We start from the raw sequence: 27,050 nt of genomic DNA, 5'->3' as shown, positions 1-27,050 counted from the left end.
ATTTCTAGTGTAGCAAAAAAAAAAAAAAAATAGCACAGTTGTCATAATTGTCCAAGAAATAACCAAGTACCCAGTTAATAGAAGATGTGGCTACTAAATAACAAAACTTTTGCAATAAAATAAATATGTTGTACCTTACAAATTACCCTTAAATATTGCCTTGGACCTGCACACACACTGTTCCATATGTTTCTTCCAAGCACACGAAAATTTCTGTAAGTAATCTTCTGTAAGCACTTTTCAGAACGTCTTCAAGGGCTGAAAATGTGTTCCCTTAAGTACTCTTTTCAGTTTAGGGAAGAGAAAAATGTCACACAGGGGCCTTTTATTTCACTGTCGACGTTCTATCCCACATTCTGTCATAATTCAGTATGCATTGAATTTTATGGTTAATTTAACAGTGGCTACAATCGAAATTCAAAGTTTTATTAGATTAGAATGTCTGTACATAAGAAACCACTTGGTAATCTTTCCTCAATTCTAGCTATGCATTATCAGCATCACAAATAAGCAGTAATTGATACTGTTTGATTACACGACTAGTAATGTTACTACACTATGAAAATTAACACATTCATGCCTTTATGCATATATTCATAAAACGACACTAAGAGTGATTTTCTACAATGCATATCTGTGTTAAAAATGCCCCCAAACATTGTGCCATAATGCATATGAGGGGTCATTCTTAAACAGTCCCACCAGCGAGTGCTGTTAAACCTAAAGGCACATAAAATTAACAATTACTCAGTATTGGCACATTGATTGAGCACTTTTCAGTAATGCTTGGCTTTTGTTTATGATTTAGCATAGCTGTGTTTTTTGCTTGTGTTGATTTTAAGATTTATTCTGATTTACAACTCTTTTCATTTTCAAACCTTAGGTACGAATTTTGAAAATGGTGGGGATGTCACAGCATTGAATTTTTTCAACATTCCAAAAAAGACAGCATATTATTATTATTATTTGTAATTTTTTTTTTTGTTTTAGCTATAAGGTGCAAGGAGGCCTGAGGCTTATAGTGCACCAGCCAAAAAAAAAAATTCCAGAGTTACCCTGAGAGAGAGAGAGAGAGAGAGAGAGAGAGAGAGAGAGAGAGAGAGACAAAAGTAGGAGGGAATCACCAAGAAGAGAAGAATGATGATATCCAGCTCAGGACCCTGGGTGTACCAAGCCAGTACTCACCAGATGTGAGCCCCTGGGAACATTGACCAGTTTCTCCCACATTTAAGTGGAAGCAAATGTGTTGATGAATATTTTCATTCCCTGATATGTTACATGCAAACAGAAATGCCAGGTGGGCAGGAGCAGCAGTGCGTAGCACAAGCTTCTTGATTAGATCAGGGTTCGAGCCTGTGCCCATCAAATACGGAGAATGTGGAAAGATCAGGAAATGACCAACGCATATCCCCGGAGCAATATGGCCTTAGTTGCTAATGCTCCTAAAAACCAAATAATAACAATAACAGCAAACAGAAAACTTGAGATTACTTTCATATACATCAGTTTGCTAAATATTTTTATTAGTTTTGAGTTTTTGCCTTTGCTTTATTTTTACAGCAGCATACTACAGTAATTTGTGCACTTGAACCATACACCACAAATAAAAGCATAGCCCATTATTATATTGGCTGTCATACAAAGGTAGTGAAGTTGTAAATATCTCTTACTGCTTGACCGCAATCCCCAGATATAAAAAGAAAGTTGTATATTCTACAAATTTTATTTTATTTATTTTATTTATTTTCTCTTATTAAAATAGTACAATGCACTACATGGTGAGGAGACCTCTCAGTGATGCTACTGGTTCTCCAGATTAGTGTCACTGGGAGGTCTGGTTACCAGAATATCTTCGTTGATATTTTAATCTTTTCTTGGTGCAGTATAACCACAGTCATTATTGCTCAAGTAAAATCAATCAATCAAACTGGGAGGTCTCCTCACTGGGATCCACCACCAAGAATGTGAGGAAGGGATATGGAAACAGAAAATACAAAGCAGCTCAATGAAATCCCTTATTGGGAAGCTATAAGGGATTTCCTTGAGATAATTCCACCAAGAACTCTGCCTTTGTCTATCTGTTTGGATTATCGGTCTGCGCAGGTAGCACAGTGGTATCATCACCATCGTCCCTGTTCCAGATGGAAAAGACCCTGGTTCGAATCCTGTCAATGACGTGAGGAACTTTAATGGGCTTTTTTTTCACTCCATTGCTGAGTTAGTCAGTCTCAGGAGTATATAGCAAGGCTTTTTCGTCCAGCAAAACATACAAATAAACCAGAGAACACACTCAATTTGCAGACAAAATACATATATAAGTACAAAATACATATATGTAATCATTTATGAATGATCCTAACATAATAATTTGAATTTGAATAACTTGTTCAGATAATTGGTCCTAGAATGCCATTATTAGAATCTGGCATGTTTGTTGTGTGCTGCAACCCATGGACTTACTGGAAAGGGAAACCTGGTGGTTGAGGGCAACCCAGCCTTTGACCAAAATGGGAGGTCCTGTGTCGGCCTGTTCAGGATCAATTGGCTGGCAAGTCTGCTTGCAAGGTCTCCTTCCCTTTGGTCCTGAGACTGGTTCAAGACCTATTTGACATATGTGTATAGTACCTAGATAACTCTGGTGTCCTGCTTGCATATGCACTCGCTGCTAGTTCGTAATTGTGCGCCACCTTGTCGGGCTCCACAGTGGATTGAGAGCATTAAAGGTACTGAATTCTATTACTCACCTCTATGAGTAATTTAAATCTTTCAAACTCCTCTGGTGCCTCTACAAGGTCCCTACTTGAAATTGCTGAAGAAGAAAATATAACAGCCAAAAAGAAACACTGAACAGAAGCTGAAGTGCCTCCTGTTCCTTGTTTCCTTATTATACATTCTACTGGAGAAAAGATAATAGGTAAAATATCATTCAGCAGGGTCTCAAAGGGTTGGCAGTGTCCCCAAAGTCATTAAAATGACTTAGATTGGGTAACCTTTTAGTAGAAGCAGCATCTCTTGGAAGTATTCCAATTAAACAATTAAAGTATCGCCACACAGGACACTGAATACATTACATGGTATAGTTGCTGAATGGGATCTCCTCAAAATGTGCACCAGACAGAGAGACCAAGGAGTGAGATCTAGTCCCAACTTGGGTTCTTATCCTTACATTTAATACTCCTAAACTTCCTACTTCCATCAAGGCAGGATATTTCAACTGCCCTGTAAGGCTATACATTCCAAAACCTGTTGCAATGTTTCAGGTGACAAAAATATGGTCATGTCATGGATCACCTGCTTGTGCCTGCTGTGGAGCAAAGGAACAGGATACAGTGGAATCCGGTTATTTGGGCCACCGGTTAATCGGGGCAGCCACTTATTTGGGACAAATCTTAAAAAACAGAACCCAATCAAGAAAATAGCCAGGGTTTACTTCGCTTAATTGGGACAAAATGCTGTTTAATCGGGGCAGGAGACTGCAGCACTGGAGATTACCCTACGATTGTCTCTGACCGTACCACATAGTTCGATCAGATTTCTGGAGGTCATAACCATAAAACAATAAAAACAATTAGCAGTCACCTGTTTATTGGGCTTTTCTGTTAGTGCAATCTGTCATAAACGGATAGTAAACTCGATCTTATTGAATTTGCGATAATACCGACAGCTGGAATTCTGTGGGTTATTATGGTGAAATGTGTTTACACTTCCATGGAATCTTCAATCATATAAAAAAATTAATTTTCAGATCTTCTCTTCATTCCTATTTTTAAAGCTTTGTAACTCGTTACTCTGTTCTCACTTGCGCGTATTGTGTTACTTGCAATTTGTGTGTGCCGTGTTCTTTGTTATTGATTGCTTATCTTTTTACTGTTTTAAATTTTAACCCCCACCCACAAATGTCAGTGAACAGAAATATCAACTAGTTTAGTTAGTATGTACATATTACAGTACGTATTAATTATTCCGATTATCACGTATATTCTTCCGAATTTTACGTATTATTTAATTTTTGAATTGGTAAGGTATAAAGAGTAAATTTGTGCTTAATATATCTTTACTTTTATAGCCTGTGGATAATATTCCTCCTATCCTGTTTTCACTAATTAGAATCGCTGTTTATTAAAATTCATCACAAACGTGATCACAATGACCGGCACTTACTACACATCGTATAGTGAATGCTACTTTACTATGGTGAGTTCATCGTAACGTGATTTGATTGTACAGTGAACTAACTGTAAAGGGGGGGGGTATATTGTATTTTTAACTATTTACATGAAACTTCGGATAATTGGGGCAGCCGCTTAATCGGGCCAAAATGCACTAGTCCCGATGTGTCCCAAATAACCAGAATCGACTGTACTAAGAAATGTTCTGCTTGAATTGTGCTGGTAAATACCCTGCATATTCAAGGGCATGCCAAATGTGAAAAAAGGAAAAACAAATTCAAAAAATGAAGACAAAACAAAACATCCCATATGTGTAAGCAAAGAAACAAGTAATATCAGCAAATCACAGAAATCATACACTTATGTAGTTCTGAGAAAGACTTCTACTTCAATGCAAACATATTTCGCTCTCACCACATGATTCTTTTACACCACAAGCCCGATACTTATTGACACATGCACATCTAGATAAAGTTGTTGCTACTCCCATCTCAGTACTCAGCCTGTTATTAGTGGGATACAGGATGCAATGGAGGTAAACAAAGAAGAAAATAGTGCAGATGATACTACTTAGGATCTTTATCCTGAGGAAGAAATGGATACTTGATGCTCTCTGTTTCCCAAAAGCAGAATTAAAACCAAAGTGGGCCAATCCAAGCCCACATCACTTCAGAAACCAACCAATGGTTCCACTAATTATGGCTAAAATATTACAATGGAATTGTTGTCATGGATTCCAACAAAATATGGAGGATGTCAAAGCACTCCTGCATAAATATGAAACTGTTTGCTTTTGTCTGCAGGAAACTTATTTAAAGGCAAATGATAACCCCATCTTGTGGAACTTTACTGCTATTCGTAAGGACATGAATGGGGATGATCCAGCCCAGGGAGGAGTCACAATCCTTGTGGGCAACCATACCCCTTTCACCTGTGTTCAGTTGAACACCAACTTAGAAACAGTAGCAGTTCACTTAGCAGTGGGGTTTCTCCTCACAATTTGTTTTATATATTTTGCCTCCTGGGACAAATGTCTCCCAGACAAATCTTGACAATATTATTATACAGTTGCCCTCCCCACTTCTACTTCTTGGAGAATTTAATGGGCATGGTACCCTGGGGTAGTGCAGAAACTAATGAATGAGGTTGTATTGTTGAACATGTGCTAAAAAATTGTAGGAATTAACATGTATTTCCACATGCCTACCAATACTTTCTCTGCCATCAATCTCTCCATCTGCTCCCCTTCCCTACTACCTGTGTTTTCCTGGGAGGTGGAACAAAATGTCTTTCTGGAACTGATCACTTTCCTGTAATATCTTCCATAGTGGGTGGACAACCTTGTCATCCATGTAGAATATCACAGCGGAAGTTTGATCAAGCAGACTGGAGTATATTTGTGCAGCTTACTGAATTTGATCCTATTTACATCCAAGAGGATTCAATTGATGATGCAGTAAAGTACGTCACAGACCATATTATCCATGCAGCAACAATTGCAGTTCCAAAAACATCATCCCAATTTCAATGATTGTAAAGAAAAAAGGAAGTCACAAAATCAGGCATGGGGAAAATTCCGATGTTATCTCACCACTGAATATCTTATAGCCTTTAAACATGCCTATACCAAAGTGCAATTTATATATTGTCAGAGCCAAAATGAGTGCTGGGTCCGGTTTACATCCTTAATTAATCAGATGACTAGTACCAAAGTCATCTGGGATAAAATTAGGAAAATGAAGGGTAAATATACATCAGTTCCCTAATCTATATTATAGCTCAGTGAGTACAATTGCAGACCAAACTGTTATTATGCTCAAAGAGTGTACAATAGCAGACCCAACTACTATTACCAACTACTGGGAGAAGTATTTTCCAACATGTCTGCTGAAGCATCCTATTCTGCAAAGTTCCTGGTATTAAAGAAGCAAGTTGAGAAACAGAAACACAACTTTTTTACAACCAGGGCTGAGCCATTTAACCTGCCTTTCATGCAAGTGGGATTAACCACTGCAGTTGTTCCCTCAAAGGCTAGTGCTGCAGGACCAGATGATGTTTAGTGAACCTGAATATCAACTGATCATGAGCTGATAAAACACCTTCCACCACACAAAGTCCTTGAGGTTGTCACAGACATTCTCTCAGATATGCCAGACAAGCTGCACTTGCTACCTGGGAGTCCAAAACGCTGGTGGAACTGATATTCGGGTGACACTCAAGTCAAGAGGACCCAATTTCGGTGAAGTCCGGACGGTCTGTGACAGCCAAATCCTCTGCTAGCACCTTCACGATGGTGGGACTGTTAGTAATCCTGCATGCCCAAGTACATGGTGGGTGACTGCCCAGGTATGAACCAACGTAAGCAGGGGTCGAGGTGTGGTGCCCACACCACATGTAGAAATGTGTGGCAGATGACTCTCGTCAACCGGTGCAATACCACCACTTTGCTTATTGGGGGCTTGAAGTGGTGGAACCCACTTTTAGTCTCTAGAGCTAAGTTCCGGTCAACCCTTCCCTATCTCTTCCATCATGCAGTATGATTGATGACTTTTGAGGTTAAGATGAACATTGTGGCGAGATCCAATATTCCTTACATATCGAGGGTACAGCTCTAAAACGGTGGTCGCAGGCCAGCCACTAGTTAGTACACCGGACCGAACCTAATGGTAACTATCTAGGAGGCTTCCAGATCAGCTAGTGTATAATCTTGCTACCTCTACTCTGCCAGATAGTGACTGGAGGGAGACCGAGTAGTGTGTATGCAGGGAGCATTGTCGAGGCCATGTTATGTCGAGGTTCTGGGTATATTCTTACCATGTGTATGCCATATCCAAAAATTTCATTACTTCATACAGCATGTCCCACCCACTTTTTCTTACTATTGAATACACTATGAATTGCCAAACTAATAGAGCAAGCTTATCTGTGAAAAGATCTAAATCTCCCAAGCACTTCCTAATTCATTTCACAAATATATGTGGTATCAATTCTAATCTTAACAATGTCCATTTCCACTTGCAGTCTGCCAAACCCCATGTACTTTTTCTGACAGAACCTCAGTTATCGGTTGATTCAACTACTGCTCATCGCAGATGCCCAAATTATTCGTTGCATGGTTCCTTTCGCCTCAAAGGTGGTACTTGTGCATATGTCCGTTCTGATAGTCCCTGTCAGAGACTTGGCAATTTGGAATCTACTCTCTTTGATCTTCTCTGGCTTAAAATCTCTCTACCTCATTGTGTAAAATTCATCTGTTGTCTCTACCGTTCTCCCAACTCCACTAATCACTTGGAGCTTTTTGACTTTCTCCAGTCCAACTTTCCTAAGAGATGAGGTAATTTTCCTTGGTGATTTTAATGTTCACAACTCCAGCTGGCTTCCGTTTTCTAGTCACACCGACCCAGCTGGTCGAGATGCTGAGGTTTTTGCAATTACTAATGACCTTGCACAGATTGTTCATTTACCTACAAGAATACCAGACAATCCTAATCATACAGCCAACATGCTTGATCTTTTTCTCACAAACAACCCTTCTAAGTACATGGTTGAAGTGAGAGGTCCTTTAGACACTTCAGATCACAACTTGGTGATTGTCTCTTCTCCAATGGAGCCTTTATCTCCTGGCTATTCCCAACCTCGTGTTGTTTGGCATTACAAGAATGCAAAATTGGATGACCTACGATATTTCTTTTCTTCTTTTGCTTGGTCGGATTACTGTTTCAAAACTTCTGATGTCAACGTCTGCTCAGATCGTGTTAGTGAAATTATTCTTGCAGGAATGGAATCCTTTATCCCACACTCCACTTTAAAATCTAGTCCTTTATCTAAACCTTGGTTTTCCAATAAATGTGCTAAGGCTGTTCAAGAGAAGAATGTTGCATATTGTAATTGGCTTGTTTGTAATTCTTCAGTTTCATTTTCTGCCTAACCAAAGCTCGCAACAATTGTAAAGCAGTTATTAATCAGTAAAAATTAGAGTTTGAACATGCTAAGAGTAGAAAACTTGCCCTAATGGTAGCCGAGCATTCTGGTCCCTTGCCAAAGCTATTGGCCGCAACTTTTGCCCATCTCTGCTCCCACCTCTGTCCAAACCAGATGGTTCTATTGTCACTACAGCCTAGGATAAAGCTGACCTGCTAGCATCCCATTTTTCTTCCAACTCATATATTAATGATCTTGGTAAAACACCTCCCACCATTTCCAACACTCTCCATTTCAATGCCTCCTGTGGTCTTCCGTCAAAAGGATGTCAGAAGGATTTTGACGAATCTCGATGCTAAGAATGCTCCAGATCCTGATGGTATTTCTCCACTTGTTCTCAAAACCTGTGCTCCTGAACTTACTCCTGTTCTTTGCCGCCTTTTTTCACTTTCTTATTCCAAACGTGTTTTTCCTTCTGCTTGGAAATTTGCTCATATCCAGCCAGTTCCTAAAAAGGGTGACAAATCCCTCCCATCCAATTATCGTCCCATTGCAATTACTTGTACTCTTTCTAAAGTAATGGAGAAATCAATTAACCGCCAACTCTTAAACTACCTAGAAACCTTCTCTCTGATCAATGATTGCCAGTATGGATTCCGTCAGTGTCAATCCACTGGTGATGTTCTGGCTTATGTTACCCATTTATGGACTAATTCAATGGAGAGGTTCAGTGAAACACAAGTAGCTGTTCTTGACATCTCAAAGGCTTTCGATCGTGTTTGGCATAAAGGTCTTCTAAACAAACTTCCATCTTATGGTTTGCCAACTGTTTTTTGTAATTGGTTATCCAGTTTTCTCTCTGATCGCTCACTGAGGGTGATGGTAGATGGCTCTCTGTCTTCTAACTTCTCCACTAATGCCGGTGTCCCCCAAGGTTCAGTTCTTTCCCCCACTCTTTTCCTCTTGTATATTAATGACCTTCTTCCATTGACTGGAAATCCTATCCATAGTTTTGTCGATGATAGCACGTTGCATTCCACTTTCCATTTTGAGACACCTTTCCCTATTCAATCAGCTTCAACTTCTCGAAACTCTGCTACCAATTCCTTAAATGCCAATCTTCAGGTAATTCTCCACTGGGGCAAAGACAACTTAGTTGATTTCAACCCTTCTAAAACTCAGTCTTGTCTTATATCTTGCAAAAAGGATTCTTCTGCTCCTATGCTTATCTTTTTTCTTATCCTTATCCGATTTCTAGGCAAAATGATATCTCTCTTTTGGAGATTACCCTGACTTCTAATCTCTCTTGGCACAAGCACATTACAAATATTGCTTACTCTGCATCTAAAAAACTTTGTTTTCTCTTTCGCTCTCGGCATTACTTTTCTTCCAAACAGCTGCTCACTCTGTACAAATCGCAAATCTGCCATGGAATATTGTTCTCACATCTGGGGCCGTGCCCCCAAAACCTTTCTCAGCCTTCTAGATTCCATTCAGAAGAGGGCAGTTAGGTTAATTGATGATTCATCTCTAACAGAGTCTCTCCACTCGCTGTCTCATAGATGTACTGTTCCTGCTGCATGCCTCTTCTACAGATACTTCCACGGGCACTGTTCTTCTGAATTGGCTTCTATAATTCCCGCTCTCTCTCTCTCTTTAAAACAGTCCGAACATGTGCCGCCACCAGCCAACATCCATTTACTGTCCAACTTTAAACTCACAGAACCAACTTTTCATCTTCCTCGTTTATTCATTCAACTGCTGTTTTCTGGAACAACCTTCCTTCATACGTATTTCCTGAAAATTACGGTCGACGGAAGTTCAAAAAAGTCCAATGTCAAAAATATCTTGTTTCATCTTCTCAACCTCCAACCTAAGTACTATAGGTTCTAATACCTCTCATGTTTGGGGTTTACATAAAAAAAAAAAAAAAAAAGTTCTTTAGAGCTGTTGCTATATCTTTATTTATTGGGAGGATCAGTTTTCTGATTCTTGACATAGGCAATCATCCTTGCATTCCTGTAGCCAGGAAAGTACCCCAAAATTCCTAACAACTACTGCTGTATTGCTATCACCAGTTACTTTTGTAAAGTCTTGGAAAAAATTATCAGTGCTCATCTTCTATATTACCTTGAGGCAAATGACTATTTTAACAAGATGCAGTTTGGCTTCCGAATAAATTGGTCCATTCGGACTATTTAAAATAATCCAATTAAAAACAGCAATTTGTGATGCATTTATAAAGCATGAGCACGTGGGGGCGCCTCCGTAGCCAGGTGGGAAGGAGCAGCAGTGCGTAGCACACGCTTCTTGATTAGACCGGGGTTCGAGCCCGTCACCACCAAATACAGAGGATGCGAAAAGGTCAGGGAATGACCACTGCATATCCCAGAGCAATATGGCCTTAGTTGCTAATACTCCTAAAAACCAAATAACAAAGAAACAAACATGAGCACGTGGTATCAGTTTTATTTTGACATAGAAAAAGCTTATGATACAACTTGGAGGCATGGCATTTTAAAAGCTATCTATTTGGTATTAGAGATCATCTTCCTATTTTTATCAAAACGATTGGCCCCAAGCAATCTCTCTAGTGTGATTTTTTAGTTTTTTTTAATAGGATGTGTACTAGTTTTTTCATAAACCCTCTTCACTTGCAACATTACTGCTGGCTGCTCACAATGTTACTGCCTTTCCGCACTGGCAATGTCATGGCTACACACGCTAGCAATGTTACTACTACCTCCACTAGCAACATGCTGCACTCTTCTTCTAATCACTGTCACTGGTTGGCACTGCACTTGCCTCCACATGGCAGGATCGGCAACCTGTGTGAAGAAAGTTCCTCTCCCAGGGCTAAAAGGAGCTGCCTTGGATTGTCATGCATGTACACCACTAGAGCCAACAGGTTCTTAACATATTGACATCCACAAAATGGAACATGATCTCAGTGTTCCGAAAAGAATGAGAATGGATTCGAACAAAACAGAACCACCAGATTTTTGATAATGCATTCCTTATTGATTCAGCTTGCAAACTCTCTCCTTTTGTCATCCAGAGATGTCTCGAAAAGGTGGCAGGTACTCCAAAAATGGTAAAATGACTGCAGTCGGGAAGTCAGTTAATTGAAATCACACAAGCAAGACATGCTGAATTATTATTTTAAATGTCCTCTATAACCAAAATCCCAGTAAAAGTCATACCACATAACACACACACACACACACACACACACACACACACACACTGAACTCCTCAAAAGGAGTGATAAGTGAGTGGGATTTATTGAACGTCACCGAAGAAGAAATAGTTGTGGAATTACAAGAACAGAAAGTAACTCAAGATAACAAATAATGACATGGAAGGACAATAAGATTGTTCAAACATGTAATATTATATTGACTTCTAATACACCTAATTTGCATACCTCATTTAAAGCAGGCTACCTACATTGCTGTATCCAACCATACATTCTAAACCCTTTAAGATGTTTCAATTGCCAAAAATTTGGTCGCTCAAAGACAACATGCAGAGGCAAAATTACTTATCCCAACTGGGTCAAAAAAATTATTCATAAACAGTGTACTTAAAGGCTCTGCAATATCCAAATTGCAAGAGCAGTCATCCAGCATATTCAAATTCAATATTGTATTCCCAGTATAGATTGGACAGTTTTAAATGATCTACATAATAGCGAATCATTTCCCAATTATATGCAGACCAATCGCTAAAAACCCCATGCTCTGATCATCGAGTAAAATGGAAATTCTCCAAAGTAGATTGGGAAAAGTACTCTAGCCGCCTTTCATATCAACTGTAAATGGTTGTGATGTTACAACACCAGTGGAGATTGCAAATGCGTTGGGAAATTGTTCATGAAAATCTCAACCATAACATCTTACGCACCTCATTTTCAGGTACACAAGGCACAGACTGAGAAGCATTTAATCAGCTTTGAATCAGCATCTAGTGCCTCACACATCTCCCTTTCACAATGACAGAATTGCACCATGCTTTAACCACCACAACACCAAACAAAAGTGCAGCAGGACCAGATGGAATACACTACACCATGATAGCACAACATACTGAACCAGCCCTTAAGACATTGTTACTTTTTTATAATAGAATTTTCAAAGAGAATACCTTCCTGAACAAATGGCATCACTCTTATGTTTTGGCATTTCCACAACCAAGTAAAGATCCTACAAATCCAGAACACTACCGACCTATTGCCCAGCTGTGTGAGCAAGGTCCTGGAAAAAATTATCAATGCCCACCTAACCTAGTTTCTAGTCCAAAACAACCTTCTTAACCCAGTACAATGCAGTTTCCATGAAGGCAGATACACTGTTGACTTACTGATCAGGGCAGAAATAAACATCTGTGATGCTTTTGTACAAAAAGAGCACCATGTCATGGTTCTCTTTGACATAGAAAAAGCATTTGACACAGCATGGAGGTATGGCATAATGTGAAACCTATACAATCTAGGACTAAGCGGACACCTGCCAAAGTTTATCAGAAACCTCCTGCACTATCGCTCATTTCAAGTTAAAGTCAACAACCAGTTATCTTTAAATTTTATCTAGGAAGAAGGGGTCCCCGAAGGTTCAGTACTAAGTGCCACCCTATTTAACATAATAATGAACTCCATAACACAGGGTGTACCACAAACAGTATCCACTACCCTGTATACCGATGACTTCAGTGTCTCCTACCATTTGCCTAATATGCAAATAGTAGAAAGACAGTTGCAAGGTGCCATCAACAAAGTTATAAAATGGTTACAAAACAATGGTTTTCTCCTCTCGCTCCAAAAGACTGTTGGATACACTTCTGTAGGAAGCGCAACCTACAGCCAGACCCAGAACTTCATCTAGAAAATCAAATCAACCCAGTGGTTTGTAGTGTCCGCTTTCTTGGTGTGGTTCTCGCCCAAAAACTTATCTTCCTCAAACCTATGAAAGAGCTCCAGATTACTTTCCTTAAGAAGCTAAACATCTTAAGAGTATTATCTGGCACAATATGGGGAGCCGACCATTACATGCTGTTGCATTTGTGTCATGCATTAATGTGGTCACGTCTAGGCTACAGCTCTGTGGTCTACAGCCAGCTCTGCTAGACCAAGTGCCTTACGTTGGCTTGATCCTGTACACCACAGTTCTCTTCGTCTTGCACTAGAGGCATTCCGTACATTGCCAGTCCAGAGTTTATATGCTGAAGCAGCTGAAACCTCTTTACATCTATGTAGACAAATGCTTCTGTTAAACTACGCAGCAAAAGTCAAAGGGCAACTGAACAACCCTACTCAGAATGGATTTTTTCTCGCCGAAATGGGAGCTCTTTACAGTCTACCCATCTAAAAACCCATCAACAGAGATACACCTGTGTTCCTTGCTCAGTGACTGGCAAATTGACCTTAGCACGATACAGCCTACCACTTCATGTACAGTTCCACCTTGGATGTATCACATACTGCTGTGCAACCTTTCACTCACATCATTGGGGAAACACACTTTACCCCCAACAAAACATACTGCAAATTCATGCCGCATTGAGAACCCAGCATGCAGAGTACACGACAATCTACACAGACAGATCTAATACTGACACCCATGTTGGTGCAGCAGCAATATTTCCCAACCTTACCATAGCCAAGAATCTCCCCAATGCAGTAGCTACACTGCATAACTCTATGCTATCTATATAGCATTAAATTTGATCTTCTCAACAAATATTTTGCACAGCGTTATCTACACAGACTCAATTAGTGCTATCCAAGTTGTACAACAGAATAAAAATCATCATAACCCCTTATTTGTACAATTTGGAACACCATGACCAAGTTAATAAGACCAAACAACAAATTCTCTTTTGTTGGATCCCTGGTCACATTGGAATTGCTAGAAATGAATGTGCTGACCTAGCTGCCAAAACTGCTACAGATTGTAGATCAACCCTTTAGCATACCACTCTCTGATTTCAAGTTAATTATAAAGAAGTGAAGTCTTGAGCAATGGCAACACATCTGGCAAAATCAAGTTGGTAACAAGCTACTCTGTATAAAGAAAGATCTCAGGCCTTGGAAATCAAGTATATATGTGAGAACAGACATGAAGAAGTAGTATTAGCTTGACTACGAATAAGCCATACACACCTGACACATCTCTATCTTCTTGCAGGCACTGCCCCCACCACAGTGCACAGGGGGCAACACTCAGCTCACTGTCCAGCAGTGTACGTATTGATTGCCCCAAATACAATTCTAATCAACAAGCTGTCATTACGTCATTTTCCACGACAAATACCTCTTTCAGCATTTCTGACCTCCTACCAGAGATGCCACACGGGACCAAAATTTTTGGTTTCCTCAAACAGATGAAACTGTACCATGCAGTATAAACTTGAATAACATCTATACAGAATATAACTATACATTTAACAGCACCATGTGTGCATTATAGCCTTTGTTGATCTTGCGTCTAAAGCCTACAAACAAACAAACATCCATCTCAACTTTGGGGCACTGATCAACACACTTTATTGTGCCTCTATAATACACTCTTGAATTTTTTTTAATACACTCTTATGAACTAAGTTACCGTATTTGATGGCATATAAGATGCATTTTTTTCTGAAAAAATGCCTTGAAAAGTCACCCGTGGCCTATATGCTGAAGTGAGCCATCCCTCATTGGCATTAAGGCGAGTGGGCAGGTTGTATTTTGCCGTTCGATCAATATTTTCATTTCTGAAGGATAATGGGACACCCTAGGGTACTTTTGGACTTACAGATTGTTCGGAATCAGTTCCAAGAAGTTTCAAAAGCCAGGGAACACAGGAAAAGTCTTAGAAGGTGATGGAAGCTTCAATAGTTTGACGATCCTTTAAAAGGTGGCACGACCGGCGAGCCAGTTCTGTGCGGTCTTTTGTGATGTTGAACGTGTCTCTGTGTATAGTAGTATACTTTAATTGTGTGAAGTGACTATAATCACGACAGTGAATTGTAATCATTGTGGATGACTGAAATAAAATAAAGAACTGTGTTAATAGTATACCAGTTTTGGCCTGCTGTGCTGATGGCACAAAACTACCACCATTTTTGACAGTTTTACTGGCATTATTCCAAAAATTTGTAACAGAAAACCATCAAGCGAAAAGGGTTAGGAAAAAATTTATTCCTGTTTAATTTATCTTCTACTGGACCAAATTTAATGAAATTTTGCACAGAGCTTCATCTTAGCTCTATGCTAAAGTAAAAACTTTCAAACCTCTGAAAATTACAGTAGTTTTTCCAGGATAGTGGAAAATATGAACATGTGATCAAGGAAATTTTCTCACATAAAATAAACAGTGATCCTGGTGGTCTCTTAAGGAAACTATCCTTCTCATTTGGGACCAGTTCAGAGCCCATTGAACAGAAGTCATTAAAAAGAGGGTGAGGGAATTGAATACACAGGTAATTGTCATTCCTGGTGGACTGACAAGCCAATTGCAGCCTTTTGGATGTGTCCATAAACAAGCCATTTAAGCATATTATGAGAGTGTAAGATTTGAAAATCTTACAAAAATAAAATATTTTTTATTAAGACTTTGAAAGTTAGTTTTCCTTTGATTCTTACCATTATTAGGATAAAAGGGTAATATCTGCAGTTTCAGAAATAAGAATTATTCTGGAAGGAGGTATAAAAATTAAAAGGTAGTAGGATCGAAAACAGTGCCATTAGCTTTACATCCGTTAAAACTGGGAACTGACTGAGAATACTATGACAAACCCAGCAGGGGGTTCGGCGCTACAAAAACAGCTTAAGGTTTATGAGGGGTCACACACCGGAAACGTATTCGGAAAAGCACACACTAGTCTCTAAAAATAGACGCGATGGTCTCCAGTGTCATAATTTGTGGTTTTTTTTTAGTGCAATAGAGACAAGCTGTTATGAGACAGGAAGAGTTGTTTTGGAGTATTCGGCCGACATCAAAGAACACAACGGATGTCAACAGGTTGTAAAGAAAGGGGTATAGAGAATCACGTGCTACGGGGCAGGCTGAACTAGGCCTTCCAACAAATGAAAAGAAAAAAAAATGTAAAAGAAAGAGTGATTGGAAGAAAACACTGTGGGGAGGCGTGGAAAACTCCGGGAGAAAATTGTGGATGGATACGGACACAAGAGAAAAGAGAGTGAAAAAGGAAGAGAAGGAGAGGGGAGAACTTTTTGAGCGGTGCCAGTGAAAGGGTGAGTCGGGAAGAGTTGCTTGAAAGATGATGAAGAAATAGCCGACGAAAAAAGTCGAAGTGGGGTTATCAGTAATGTAGTGAATGAGAAATTAGGAGATGAACTGGAAAGGGGTAGTAAAAGGAAGTTCTGCAAACAGTGAGAATGAGAGAAGAAGATTCCCTTAGAACACCCAGTCCACCGAGGAAGGCGATAATATCCTGATATAGCCTTGAAAGGCAAAGTAACAACCCTGGAACAGAAGGTTTGTTTGTTTGTTTGTTTTGTTATTTGGATTTAAGGAGCATTAGCAACTAAGGCCATATTGCTCCGGGATATGCGGTGGTCATTCCCTGACCTTTCCGCATCCTCCGTATTTGGTGGTGACGGGCTCGAACCCCGGTCTAATCAAGAAGCGTGTGCTACGCACTGCTGCTCCTTCCCACCTGGCTACGGAGGCGCCTGGAACAGAAGGTAGCCGTCCTGACAGGAAAAATAGCAGATCCTGAAAGCGGAGTAGCAGTTGCGAACGCCATATGATGATGCCCTGGAAGCTGTAAGATGTTGCCCTGGATGGCGGAAGATAGCAGCTCTGGATAAGGATAGGATAGAAGGCCCTTATGAAGACACCTGACCATAGAAATTAAGTAAGTGAAAGTTAATTTGAGAATACTGTAAGTTAACTGCTAGAGAAAGGACTGTAGTGTGATATTTGGGGAATTCGATGATAAGAGAAAGTTATTTTGAAATACTGTAAGTTAAATACTAGTGAAAGGACTGTAATACGATATTGGGGAATTTAATGATAAAGATAAGATTAGATGGGTGAACCAAATAGGAGCAAAATCTACTCTAAGGCAATTATGGTTGGTTTAGGCAGTAATTTGGAATAAGGAGGATAGTAATGTAGATGAGAAAGTGAACGGAAGGAACTGTAGAAAAAAATAGAAATATTAAATGTGTGGAGATAAAATTTATGTATATTGCCAACCCTTAAAGGTGTGTTTGAATGTAACATTGTATTTTGGTGATCAAGTTCTGTAACTGACAATGGTTAAAGAAATATATAAGAAAGAGGAATAGGGAATTAAAGAATAAATTGGTAGTTATGATGATACATAAAAGTAATATGATCAATGATATATTTAACTTTAATGATAAAAAAATGTTATTGACACCTATGAGGTATGATTTGATTGTGTTGTAATAGGAGCAGAAATAAGGTGAGCATATAAAGAGTGTAACTATTTAACCTGTGTGTGCGTAATGAGAAAGGTGAGATAAAAAAAAGTCTGTAAAGGAGCCTGTTAGATAGTTAGAGACTGGAAATGGTGTAAGTACCTTGGTGTTGAAACAGTGAAATTCTATTCTTAATGAGATTTGTTATGATTTAACTGTAAATATGCATAATAAACTTGTTTTTATGTATAACATTTGTGTAATTATTTGTTGTACTGGACACAAGCCCATCCGAAGGGAATAATATACATCTAGAAGTTCCCCCCCCAAAACCTGAAGTCTTCTGTGAAGTTGAATAGTCAGATGCGCAAGTGGGGAGATATTATAAAGGGGAGTTGTTTAAATAGGGGAATAAATTAAAATAAATAATATAAATATATATATATATACACAACATTTAAACCCCCCCCCCACAAGAGAACAGTGGAACAAATGGGAGAACCCGATCATCACCTCATACCCCACAGGAAGAATAAACATGCCCACCACTGCATAGATGTGTGAATGGGTTAAGGAATCTTGGAGAAATATAAGTGGTAAAATAATTATAAAATCTTTCAAGAAGACTGGAATTATTAATGCCTTTGATGACACTGAAGACACTGCATTATTTGAAGATAGTGATACCAACATTAGCGAGGAAGAGTTTTTGGGATTTGAAGGCAATGATTTTTGTGGTTTTCAAAATGACTGACCTTTCCATTTGCAGAACACTATTTTTTACCGTTCTCTCACTGTCTTTTTTTTTTTTTTTTTTTTTTTTTTTTCATTTCCAATTCTAGTGGTAGTTTGCTTCATATAAAATATTTTCTAATGTAGCTAAGATTCCTTTATTTCTCTTTTAAGTTGCTGTATTGGTAAATTAATAAAAAATTGATAATAATAATTAAATAATATATTATTATACAGTATTAGTATTTTTCTTGCCGTTCTGATCACATGTTTGGGATGAGCTTTTTTTTACTATACACATTAGAATAGATATTAAATGCCTAAATATACTAAAACTTTTTTTTCCTTAATTTTCCTTTCTAAAATGAGGGTGCGTACTATATGCCCATGTGTCTTATATGCCATCAAATACGTAAATTATGGGTCCCAGGTGTATGCATCTGCTAGACTCAGTTGGATCCCATCCACCATCACGCAATTCATATTGCCACTAGATTTTGAACATCTCCAGTTCAAAGTCTATGTCGAAGCATATGAGCCATCACTATTGCCTCGTAAGAAACAGTTGTCTCTACAGTACACTTTTAAACAAAAATCTCTGCCAGATCATTCCACGGGGACACCCGTTTTTGGGCCACAATGTGAAAATCTTTATAACATCTGTCAGACTGCCAACTGTCCCTTTGGTATTTGAGTTCAAGAGCTACTTAGAAAGCTTAACATAACTGGACAATGTTGCCATATCAACAAGGCAACTAATTCTACCCTGGCATTATCAAGCACCACTGTGCAGCTTCTCTGTTAAAAGTAGGGAAAGCTACAAGCTTTATCAGGGATGAGATATGATCTTCATCTTCCTGACCCAGGTCCAGCAGATGTTACTATTCTTTTTGAATGTTCTTTTCGCATCCATTTCTGCTGGACCCCAAGCCACACTGGGATCAAGACTTTATGATTATTAACTAGCTGACACTACAGCCAGTTCTCTGCAACCCCAGAGCAACTGTAGCCTGTTAGTCCCCTATACAGACTACAGGAAATTAATATGGAAATGATTACACTCCCAGTCACAACAATCTTTGCATGGGCAGTTCACAAACAATCTCTATCAGATAAAGCCTGTAATTAAACTGTGGTAGTCTAGTTTTTTTTTTTTTTTTTTTTGGGCTGATGCTGCATAAGCTTGCTTTCTTGCATCAAATGCCTCTACTAATGCTAATGCTAGTCCGCACAGGAACTGCAGACAGGAAGTCATTCTTGCTTGCCTCCACATTGAACACATCTTACTCATTCGTTCCTACTCAGGGGCAGGTGACTTTCCTATGTGTGAGCAATGTGACATCTTTTTAACTATAAGACATATTTTGTCTGAGTGTTCACTTTATAGTCACATGTCATTTATACTTTACTGTTTTAGGCATCTAACTTTGCCTTTACGCTCAGTCAGATTTTATATGACAATATCAGTTTATCAGCTGTTTTTAGTTACTTAAAATGTTTAAATATTTTTACATATTTAAATCTATACATCTTGACATAATGAGCTAATTCCTTAGGGCAATGATATTTTAATCTGCTCTTGTATGTGACCTGGTTTTGGCACATTATAGCCTTAGTCATTGATGCATCAATATAACCCAAAACAACAACAACAACATCATCATCATCACTGGAAACAGTACTAATCTAGCTGAACTGTGTACATTCCTTAAACGTTTACACACATATGAATTCCTCTGATGCTAAACTGAACCAAATTATTATATTATTGTAGAATGATAATATAGGAACTGAAACATTCTGGCCTCAACTGCCATTGTGCCCCCAAAAACTCCATACCAATACCAATCAAAATAACTTTTCCAGGTTCGTGTTAAATCCAGTTTGTCCCAGGTCTTTTGCTAAGAGAAAGGAGTTCCCCAAGGCTCTGTCCTCAGCATTATGCTTTTTTGCAATCAGAATGAACTCCATTACAGAACAGCTTCCTCTGTCAGTAAATAGTGCACTGTGTGTAGATTTTAGTATGTTTTATCATTTCTGCAGCATGAAAGTTATTGAACGACAACTGCAACAAGCCATTGACCACTTTAGTTCTTTGGGCTGTAGCAGCAGTTTAAATTTTCTGCTCAAAAGACCTTTTGTGTGCATTTCTGCTGGAAGCAGAATCTTTACCCTGACCCAGAACTCAGATTTGGACAAAATGCAATTCCTGTGGTAACAGACACAAAATTTCTGGGTCTCATCTTTGATCAAAAGCTGACCTTCCATCAACATGGGGCAAAATGCACAAGAGGTTTGAACATGCTCAATGCTATCTCCTCCAATTTTTGGGGGGCAGATAGAAGTACATTATTGTGCCTGCACACTTATCCATTCTAAACTTGACTATATCTCCCAAGCCTATTCTTTTGCTAGAAATTCTCTCTGATGGCTTGACCTAACCCACCACAAAGCCATCCATATTGCTGCAGGGACATTTCATACTTTGCCTGTCCAAAGTCTGTACATGGAAGCCAATGAACCGTCATCGATGTTTTGCTGTCAGCAGTTGTCGCTACAATATGCCATAAAAATAAAACTCTGCCTGACCACTCTACATAAATATCTGTTTATATGCCATGGTGGGAAAATCTGTATAATATGCATAGAACTGCAATTCGGCCCTTTGGTATCAGGATTCAAGAGCTTGTTCATGATATAAACCTTACTTGAGGTAATATATCCATGTCAGCCAGGCAAGTCTTTCCTCCTTGAAATATATTATTTCTGTCTTGCAACTTCAATCTTAGGAGCTGGCTGAAAGTTCACACATCTCCATGTATATATCAGCAACTCTCTGCAGCACACCGAGCTGAATACCCTGAGTTCTTGCTGGTATATACAGGTGGTTGGAAATCTGAAGTGTGTTCAGGATCTGCTGAGTTTCCCAAGTAAAAACAGTCTGCAATCAGATTTCACATGAATGTAGTATATACACTGCAGAGCTATATGCAGTACAACTGGCCTTGGATCATATAATATACCACCAGTACCAAAGGTGCATGCTATATACTGACTCTCTTAGTGTATTACAGTCTTTATCCAATATGAGAAACACTCATCCAGTTTTGTGTCAGGTGCAGCAAATGTTACACTCTTTCAGAGTTAAACTTTGATATTTGCTTTTGCTGAATCCCTAGCCATAATGGCATCACAGGCTAATGCAACAGCTGATTCAGCAACTCCACAAAGTTGCATCTTCTTGTTAGTTCTGTATACAGACCACAACCATCTGATCCACAAAAAAATTATGTACACAACGGAAAGAATCTTGGAATGGACCCCCTACCAACAAGCTAAACAAAATTAAGCCTGTGATAATGCATTAGCATTCTAGTCAGTGCAGGGTTCACCGGGAGAAGTAGTCCTTGCTCAGCTACACATAGGACATTGTCATCTGGTGCATTAATATCTGCTGAGAGCTGATGATCATCCTGTGTATAGATATTGTAACACAGTTTTAACTGTCCATCATATTTTAGTCAAATGTACATCTTTTAGTAATGAATGCCGTTTGTCTTTTACCCATCTGTCTGAGCCTTATACACTCAGATTTTATCGATTGATGACAATGTGCCATATGTATTCAAATTTTTAAATCTGATTAATCTATATACAGTGAAACTTCTCCTAACGGACACCTCTCGTTAACGGACATCTCTCTACAACGGACATTTTCAAATTCCCCAACTCACCTCCATTGGTTTTAACGTGTTTGCAGCTTCTGTCTAGCGGACATTCTCTGTAACGGGCGCGGACAGGCAATCTGCACTGTTTCGTTTAGATTAGCACTTAATTTGATCTCCCCATAACGGACAGCGGGCGAGCTCATGGCCCTTTTTCTAGGAACGTTTCTTCCACGTATTGCCCAATCGTGTGTTTATTTTCTATTTCCGATTCTCTGAATTTTATCAAGGTTTACGTCGCGGTTCTAAACCCTTTTTCAAGAATTTTAAGGCACGTATAAAACTTCTGATGAATTCGGTGTGTGCAGGGGGGGAGAATATGGTCGGCCTTTCGTCTTTTCAGTTTCAGTTTTGTTCAGTGTCGTGTGAAGTGCACAATGTCTTCTCGTAAACATTTAACTTTAAAAGATAAAGTCGAACTCATTAATGCGTATGATCGGCAAAAAAATAGTGTTCGCAATCTCACTGCAAAATTCAAAATCGGGAAGACGCAGGTAAGCGACATCCTAAAGAAAAAAAATGAACTGCTCAAACAATTTTGGCAACACGGAAATGATCAGGTTCAAAAATCATTCCCGAAAACTGTTGGACTTCAAATTTGTCGCGCACGTGCTAAAAAAATTCCCATTAATGGGCCTATTATTAGGGAAAAGGCTTTGGAGGTTGCGAAATCTATGGGAGTAAATGAGTTCAAAGCTTCTGTGGGATGGCTAGACAAGTTCAAAACTCGGCATAAAATTTCTTGGAAACCGTAAGTGGTGAAGGTGGATCTGTTGATACTGGGGTTGTAACAGAGTGGACCGTCAAATTGGAAGATTTATGTCGTGATTTTGAAGCTAAGGATATTTACAACTGCGACGAAACAGGGTTGTTTTTTTTAAAGCTCTTCCTGAAAAAACAATGAGTCTAAAAAACGAAAAGTGCCAGGGCGGAAAAATTTCTAAGGAACGCTTGACTGTACTACTGTGTACAAATATGCTGGGAGACTTTGAACAACCTCTTGTTATAGAAAACCCACAAAATCCTCATTGTTTCAAGGGCATAAAGTTGAATCTTTTGAATGTTGACTGGAAGTCTAATAAAAAAGCGTGGATGACACGAGATATCATGAACGAATGGATAAGTCACTTTAACCAAAACATGATTCGTCAAAACAGAAAAATTATTCTTTTCATGGATAATGCTGGATCTCACCCGCACATTGAATTGTCCAACATTCAAATCATTTTTCTGCCACCAAACACATCTGCAGAGTGTCAGCCCTTGGATCAAGGGATAATAAAAAAATTTAAACTTCACTACAGAAAACGTGTTTTAAGACATCTCATTGCAAACATGAACGATGTAACATGTGCGAGTGACCTTGCAAAGAAAATCAGCATCCTAGATGCGATTCAATGGATTTCCTCTTCAGTAAACGCAATTAGAAAACAAACTGTCGTGAACTGTTTTGTAAAGTCTGGCTTCTCAAACGCAAAAATTGAAGTTGTGAACAGCAATGTGGAGCACCAAGAAGAACAAGAACTTCAACATCTATTGATAATGTACGATACATCCGCTACAAGTGACCCTGGCTACAAAGATATAGACTCAAACCTCACTACAGAAGATGGTGCTCTAGTTATCAACGACATTATCATCGATATTTTTCAAGAAGTTCCTCATGAGGATGAAGAAATGGAAGGAGATCATTCTGTCGAAGAACATATTAACGACGAACCACCGATGAAAATAGAAGAAGCGCTCGTACAAATCAATCGTTTAAAAATGTTTTTCGCCGCTGAAGAAGATACTAAAGGACTTTCGATGGTTTCTTCACTCCAAACAAATGTTGAAAACAAAATTATCAGCCGGAAGAAGGTGCAGAAGAAAATAAGTGATTACTGTATGCATTTTTCTTAAGATAGTCATAATATGCATAGCACAATTGTATGTATATTATTTACAAAAATATTGTGCAAAATCTGTATATAATTTAATTTAATTTTACATTAAACGTTTAACGATTTTTCTTTATCTCTTGTGTATATAATTGTATATTATTTACAAAAATATTGTTCAAAATCTGTATATAATTTAATTTTACATTAAACGTTTAACGATTTTTCTTTCTTTCTTTCTTTCTTTCTTTTTTTCTCCCTCAGACTTCTTGTTAGCGGACGCTTCTCTTTAATGGACACATTTTCGTTCCCCATGGCTGTCCGTTAAAGGGAAGTTTCACTGTTGTTTTATTTAGAGCACTTTATTATTTATTTGTTATAACAGTTTTATGTTATATATTTGTTAATAATATATTAATTAGATATGTTATTGTATATTTTTATATATTTTTGTATTTTATACCTTTTGACATGACTCACTATAGCCTTAGATGCTGATGTGTGCCATACAACTTCTAATAACCAACCAACCAACCAACCTTGTTACCAGGCTATTAAATTAAACAATAATAGCTTGGTGTCAAAGTGCAATCCCATATACTGTGTAAAATGCTGGTGCTTAGATAGATATTGATAATAATGAACAGCAATAAATAACCTAATACATTTTTTGCTCTTTTCTTATTTCTATATTATTTTCTTCCTTCAATTTAGATTCAGGCACTGGAAAGAGAAGTACGGGATCTTCAAAGTGAATTTGAAACAGACAGAACAGATTACCTTGAAACTATCAGAAGACAAGACCAACAAATTAAATTGTTGCAACAAATCTTAGACAAAGTCCAGCCATGCCTCAGGAAAGACTGTAATTATTCCTATTTGGACCGGATAAAAGGAGAAAGTACATGGGATGAAAATCTGCAAAAGTGGAGAATTCCTGAATTAGTTATTTTTCGCACCAAACTTCCACCTACAGGTATATTGATATTGAGAATTTCTTTTTCCCATAAAAAAACAGACCAAACTTAGTGATTTTGGTAGTCTTAGATATAGCTTTACTATACTGATCAGTATGGTAATAAAACATCACTATATCCTATGAAAAAAAAAAGAAAACACTAAACTACAAAAAATATATAGCAAATTACTGCTACTAGTTTGGCACATTATGGCTTTAGTTGTGCATGTGGGTAGCAGTAATCCCAGATTAACATACCAATTGTGTGGTACTATATTCAGGGTAGTGGAAAATGAAAAGGACCTGAGTGTGAGTGTAATTATGCAGTTATAAGCATGTTTTCTTTGCATAATATACCACAACTAATACTAAAGTGAAATAAAATATAACTAAGAAAATGATGTGATGTGGTCATGCCTAAAATTTTGAGCTCTTAAAAAACAAGTTTTTGGAAAAGTTTGACTTTTATACTTATTAACATACTAAATCATGTTTAAAAATAGTTTTAATCATTCTAATCACATGCATTAGCTTATTTTTAATAGTATTTTTAGTGCAAATGCATCAGATCTGTTCACAGCTAGCTACTAAATAGTTAAGATTGGTATCATTATGTATATCTGATATTGTGAATACCTTCACAACGGGCGCCTCCGTAGCCAGGTGGGCAGGAGCAGCAGTGCCTAGCACATGCTTCTTGATTAGACCGGGGTTCGAGCCCGTGACCACCGAATACGGAGGATGTGGAAAGGTCAGGGAATGACCACTGCATACCCCCGTAGCAATATGGCCTTAGTTGCTAATGCTACTAAAAACCAAATAACAACAACAACCTTCACAACGAGCTGCCATGATATTGCACTACATTGATAAGTAACTCTTCACCATAGGAGAAGACTATTGTTTCTTATTCTCAGCTTATTTTTGAATTTAGGCAAAGATTTAATAAGTTACAACATAGTGTGCATAGGGCCTTTGTTATTGATAATTTTGGCATGAATATCATACCTTGTATATAGTAACTTGTACTATAGCACATTATAGTAGTCGATTGCATTGATTGTAGTAAATAAATAGTTTGAAAGTCCTAATCATGTCGGATAACTTATTTTTGCATCTTACAAGTTAGTGCAAATGCATTAAATCTGTTCACAGCTAACTACTAAATAGTTATAAGATTGGGATCATTATGTATATCTCATAGTGTGAATACCTTCACAACAAGTTGCCATGATATTTCACTACCTCGAATAAGTAACTCTTCACCATAGGAGAAGACTATTGTTACTTATTCTCAGTGGATGCCACCTCCCTGGTTACGTGTTGGTACCAGATACCACAAGACACATTTAGAAATCTTGTAGCATCTATACATCGCCGGGTACGAGCTGTTTTGGCTGCACGTGCAGGACCAACATCATGTTAAGTAGGTGGTCATAATGTTTTGGCTCATCAGTATAAAGTAATGGTTAGGCCACATCTTGAGTACTGCATACAGGTCTGGGAAGCCTCATGGTAAAAAAGATCCCTTGAAAAAATGGTGCAGAGAAGAGTAACCATATTATTCAAGAACACAAAGGGAATAGATACTCTTAGTGCAAGAGGCTTTGGTTCTGAGAATTGCAGCACATAGAAATAGGCACTTGTGAAGAGACCTGATTGAAGTGATGATGATGGCATTCTAACCCCTTCTCAGACAACACACACACACACACACAAACTTAAATTTAAAAAGGATGGCTGCATGATAGATGTGTAAAAATTTCCTTTCAAAGAAAGAGTAATTGATTTTTGCGATAAACTGCCATGCGGTGGTGTTTTGGAATTGGAAAATGAGTAGTTTGAATAAATTTAAATAAGAATTAGACATATTATTAGACAGACTGGACAGCTGATGTAGATAGGGTTTTTTTTTTTTTTTTTTTTCCCTAATGCTGTATAAGTTTACTTCTTTGCATCATTTACCACTACTACTATTATTATTACTACTACTACTAGTACCACTAATAATAATAATAGCAGTATTATTTAGCCTAGTATATATGCTATCACATAATCATGAAATGTGTAGCATTATTACACTCTTAACTCTTAGTTTGTTTGGTGTTTTTAAATTAAATTTAGACTAAAATCATGCCTCAGACAAGGGCAGCAAAGCAAAAAAGCTCAAAGTAGTAACCATTAATGGCAGTTTTCTTTTGAATTAGAGCTATATATACAGTGTGTTATTTTTCACCTTTTCATGGAGTTATCTGTAAAGGAATATGATAC

The 27,050-nt window shown here is 38.2% G+C and overlaps 1 protein-coding gene across 1 annotated transcript in view; it reads left to right on the top strand.

Moving 5' to 3' along the window:
* The window catches only part of LOC150077553 (osmotic avoidance abnormal protein 3-like), a 425,893-nt gene that overhangs the window by 264,989 nt on the left and 133,854 nt on the right, over positions 1-27,050 (top strand). The window contains exon 13 of the mRNA XM_090385940.1: positions 24,536-24,797. Coding sequence (XP_090242066.1) covers positions 24,536-24,797 — 262 coding nt within the window. The remainder of the gene's footprint in view (positions 1-24,535; positions 24,798-27,050) is intronic.

The sequence above is a fragment of the Mastigoproctus giganteus genome, chromosome 12 (assembly GCF_048544385.1).
Source record: "Mastigoproctus giganteus isolate SK-2022 chromosome 12, ASM4854438v1, whole genome shotgun sequence".
Classification (NCBI taxonomy): domain Eukaryota; kingdom Metazoa; phylum Arthropoda; class Arachnida; order Uropygi; family Thelyphonidae; genus Mastigoproctus; species Mastigoproctus giganteus.
This window is presented reverse-complemented; position numbering and strand designations above follow the sequence as displayed.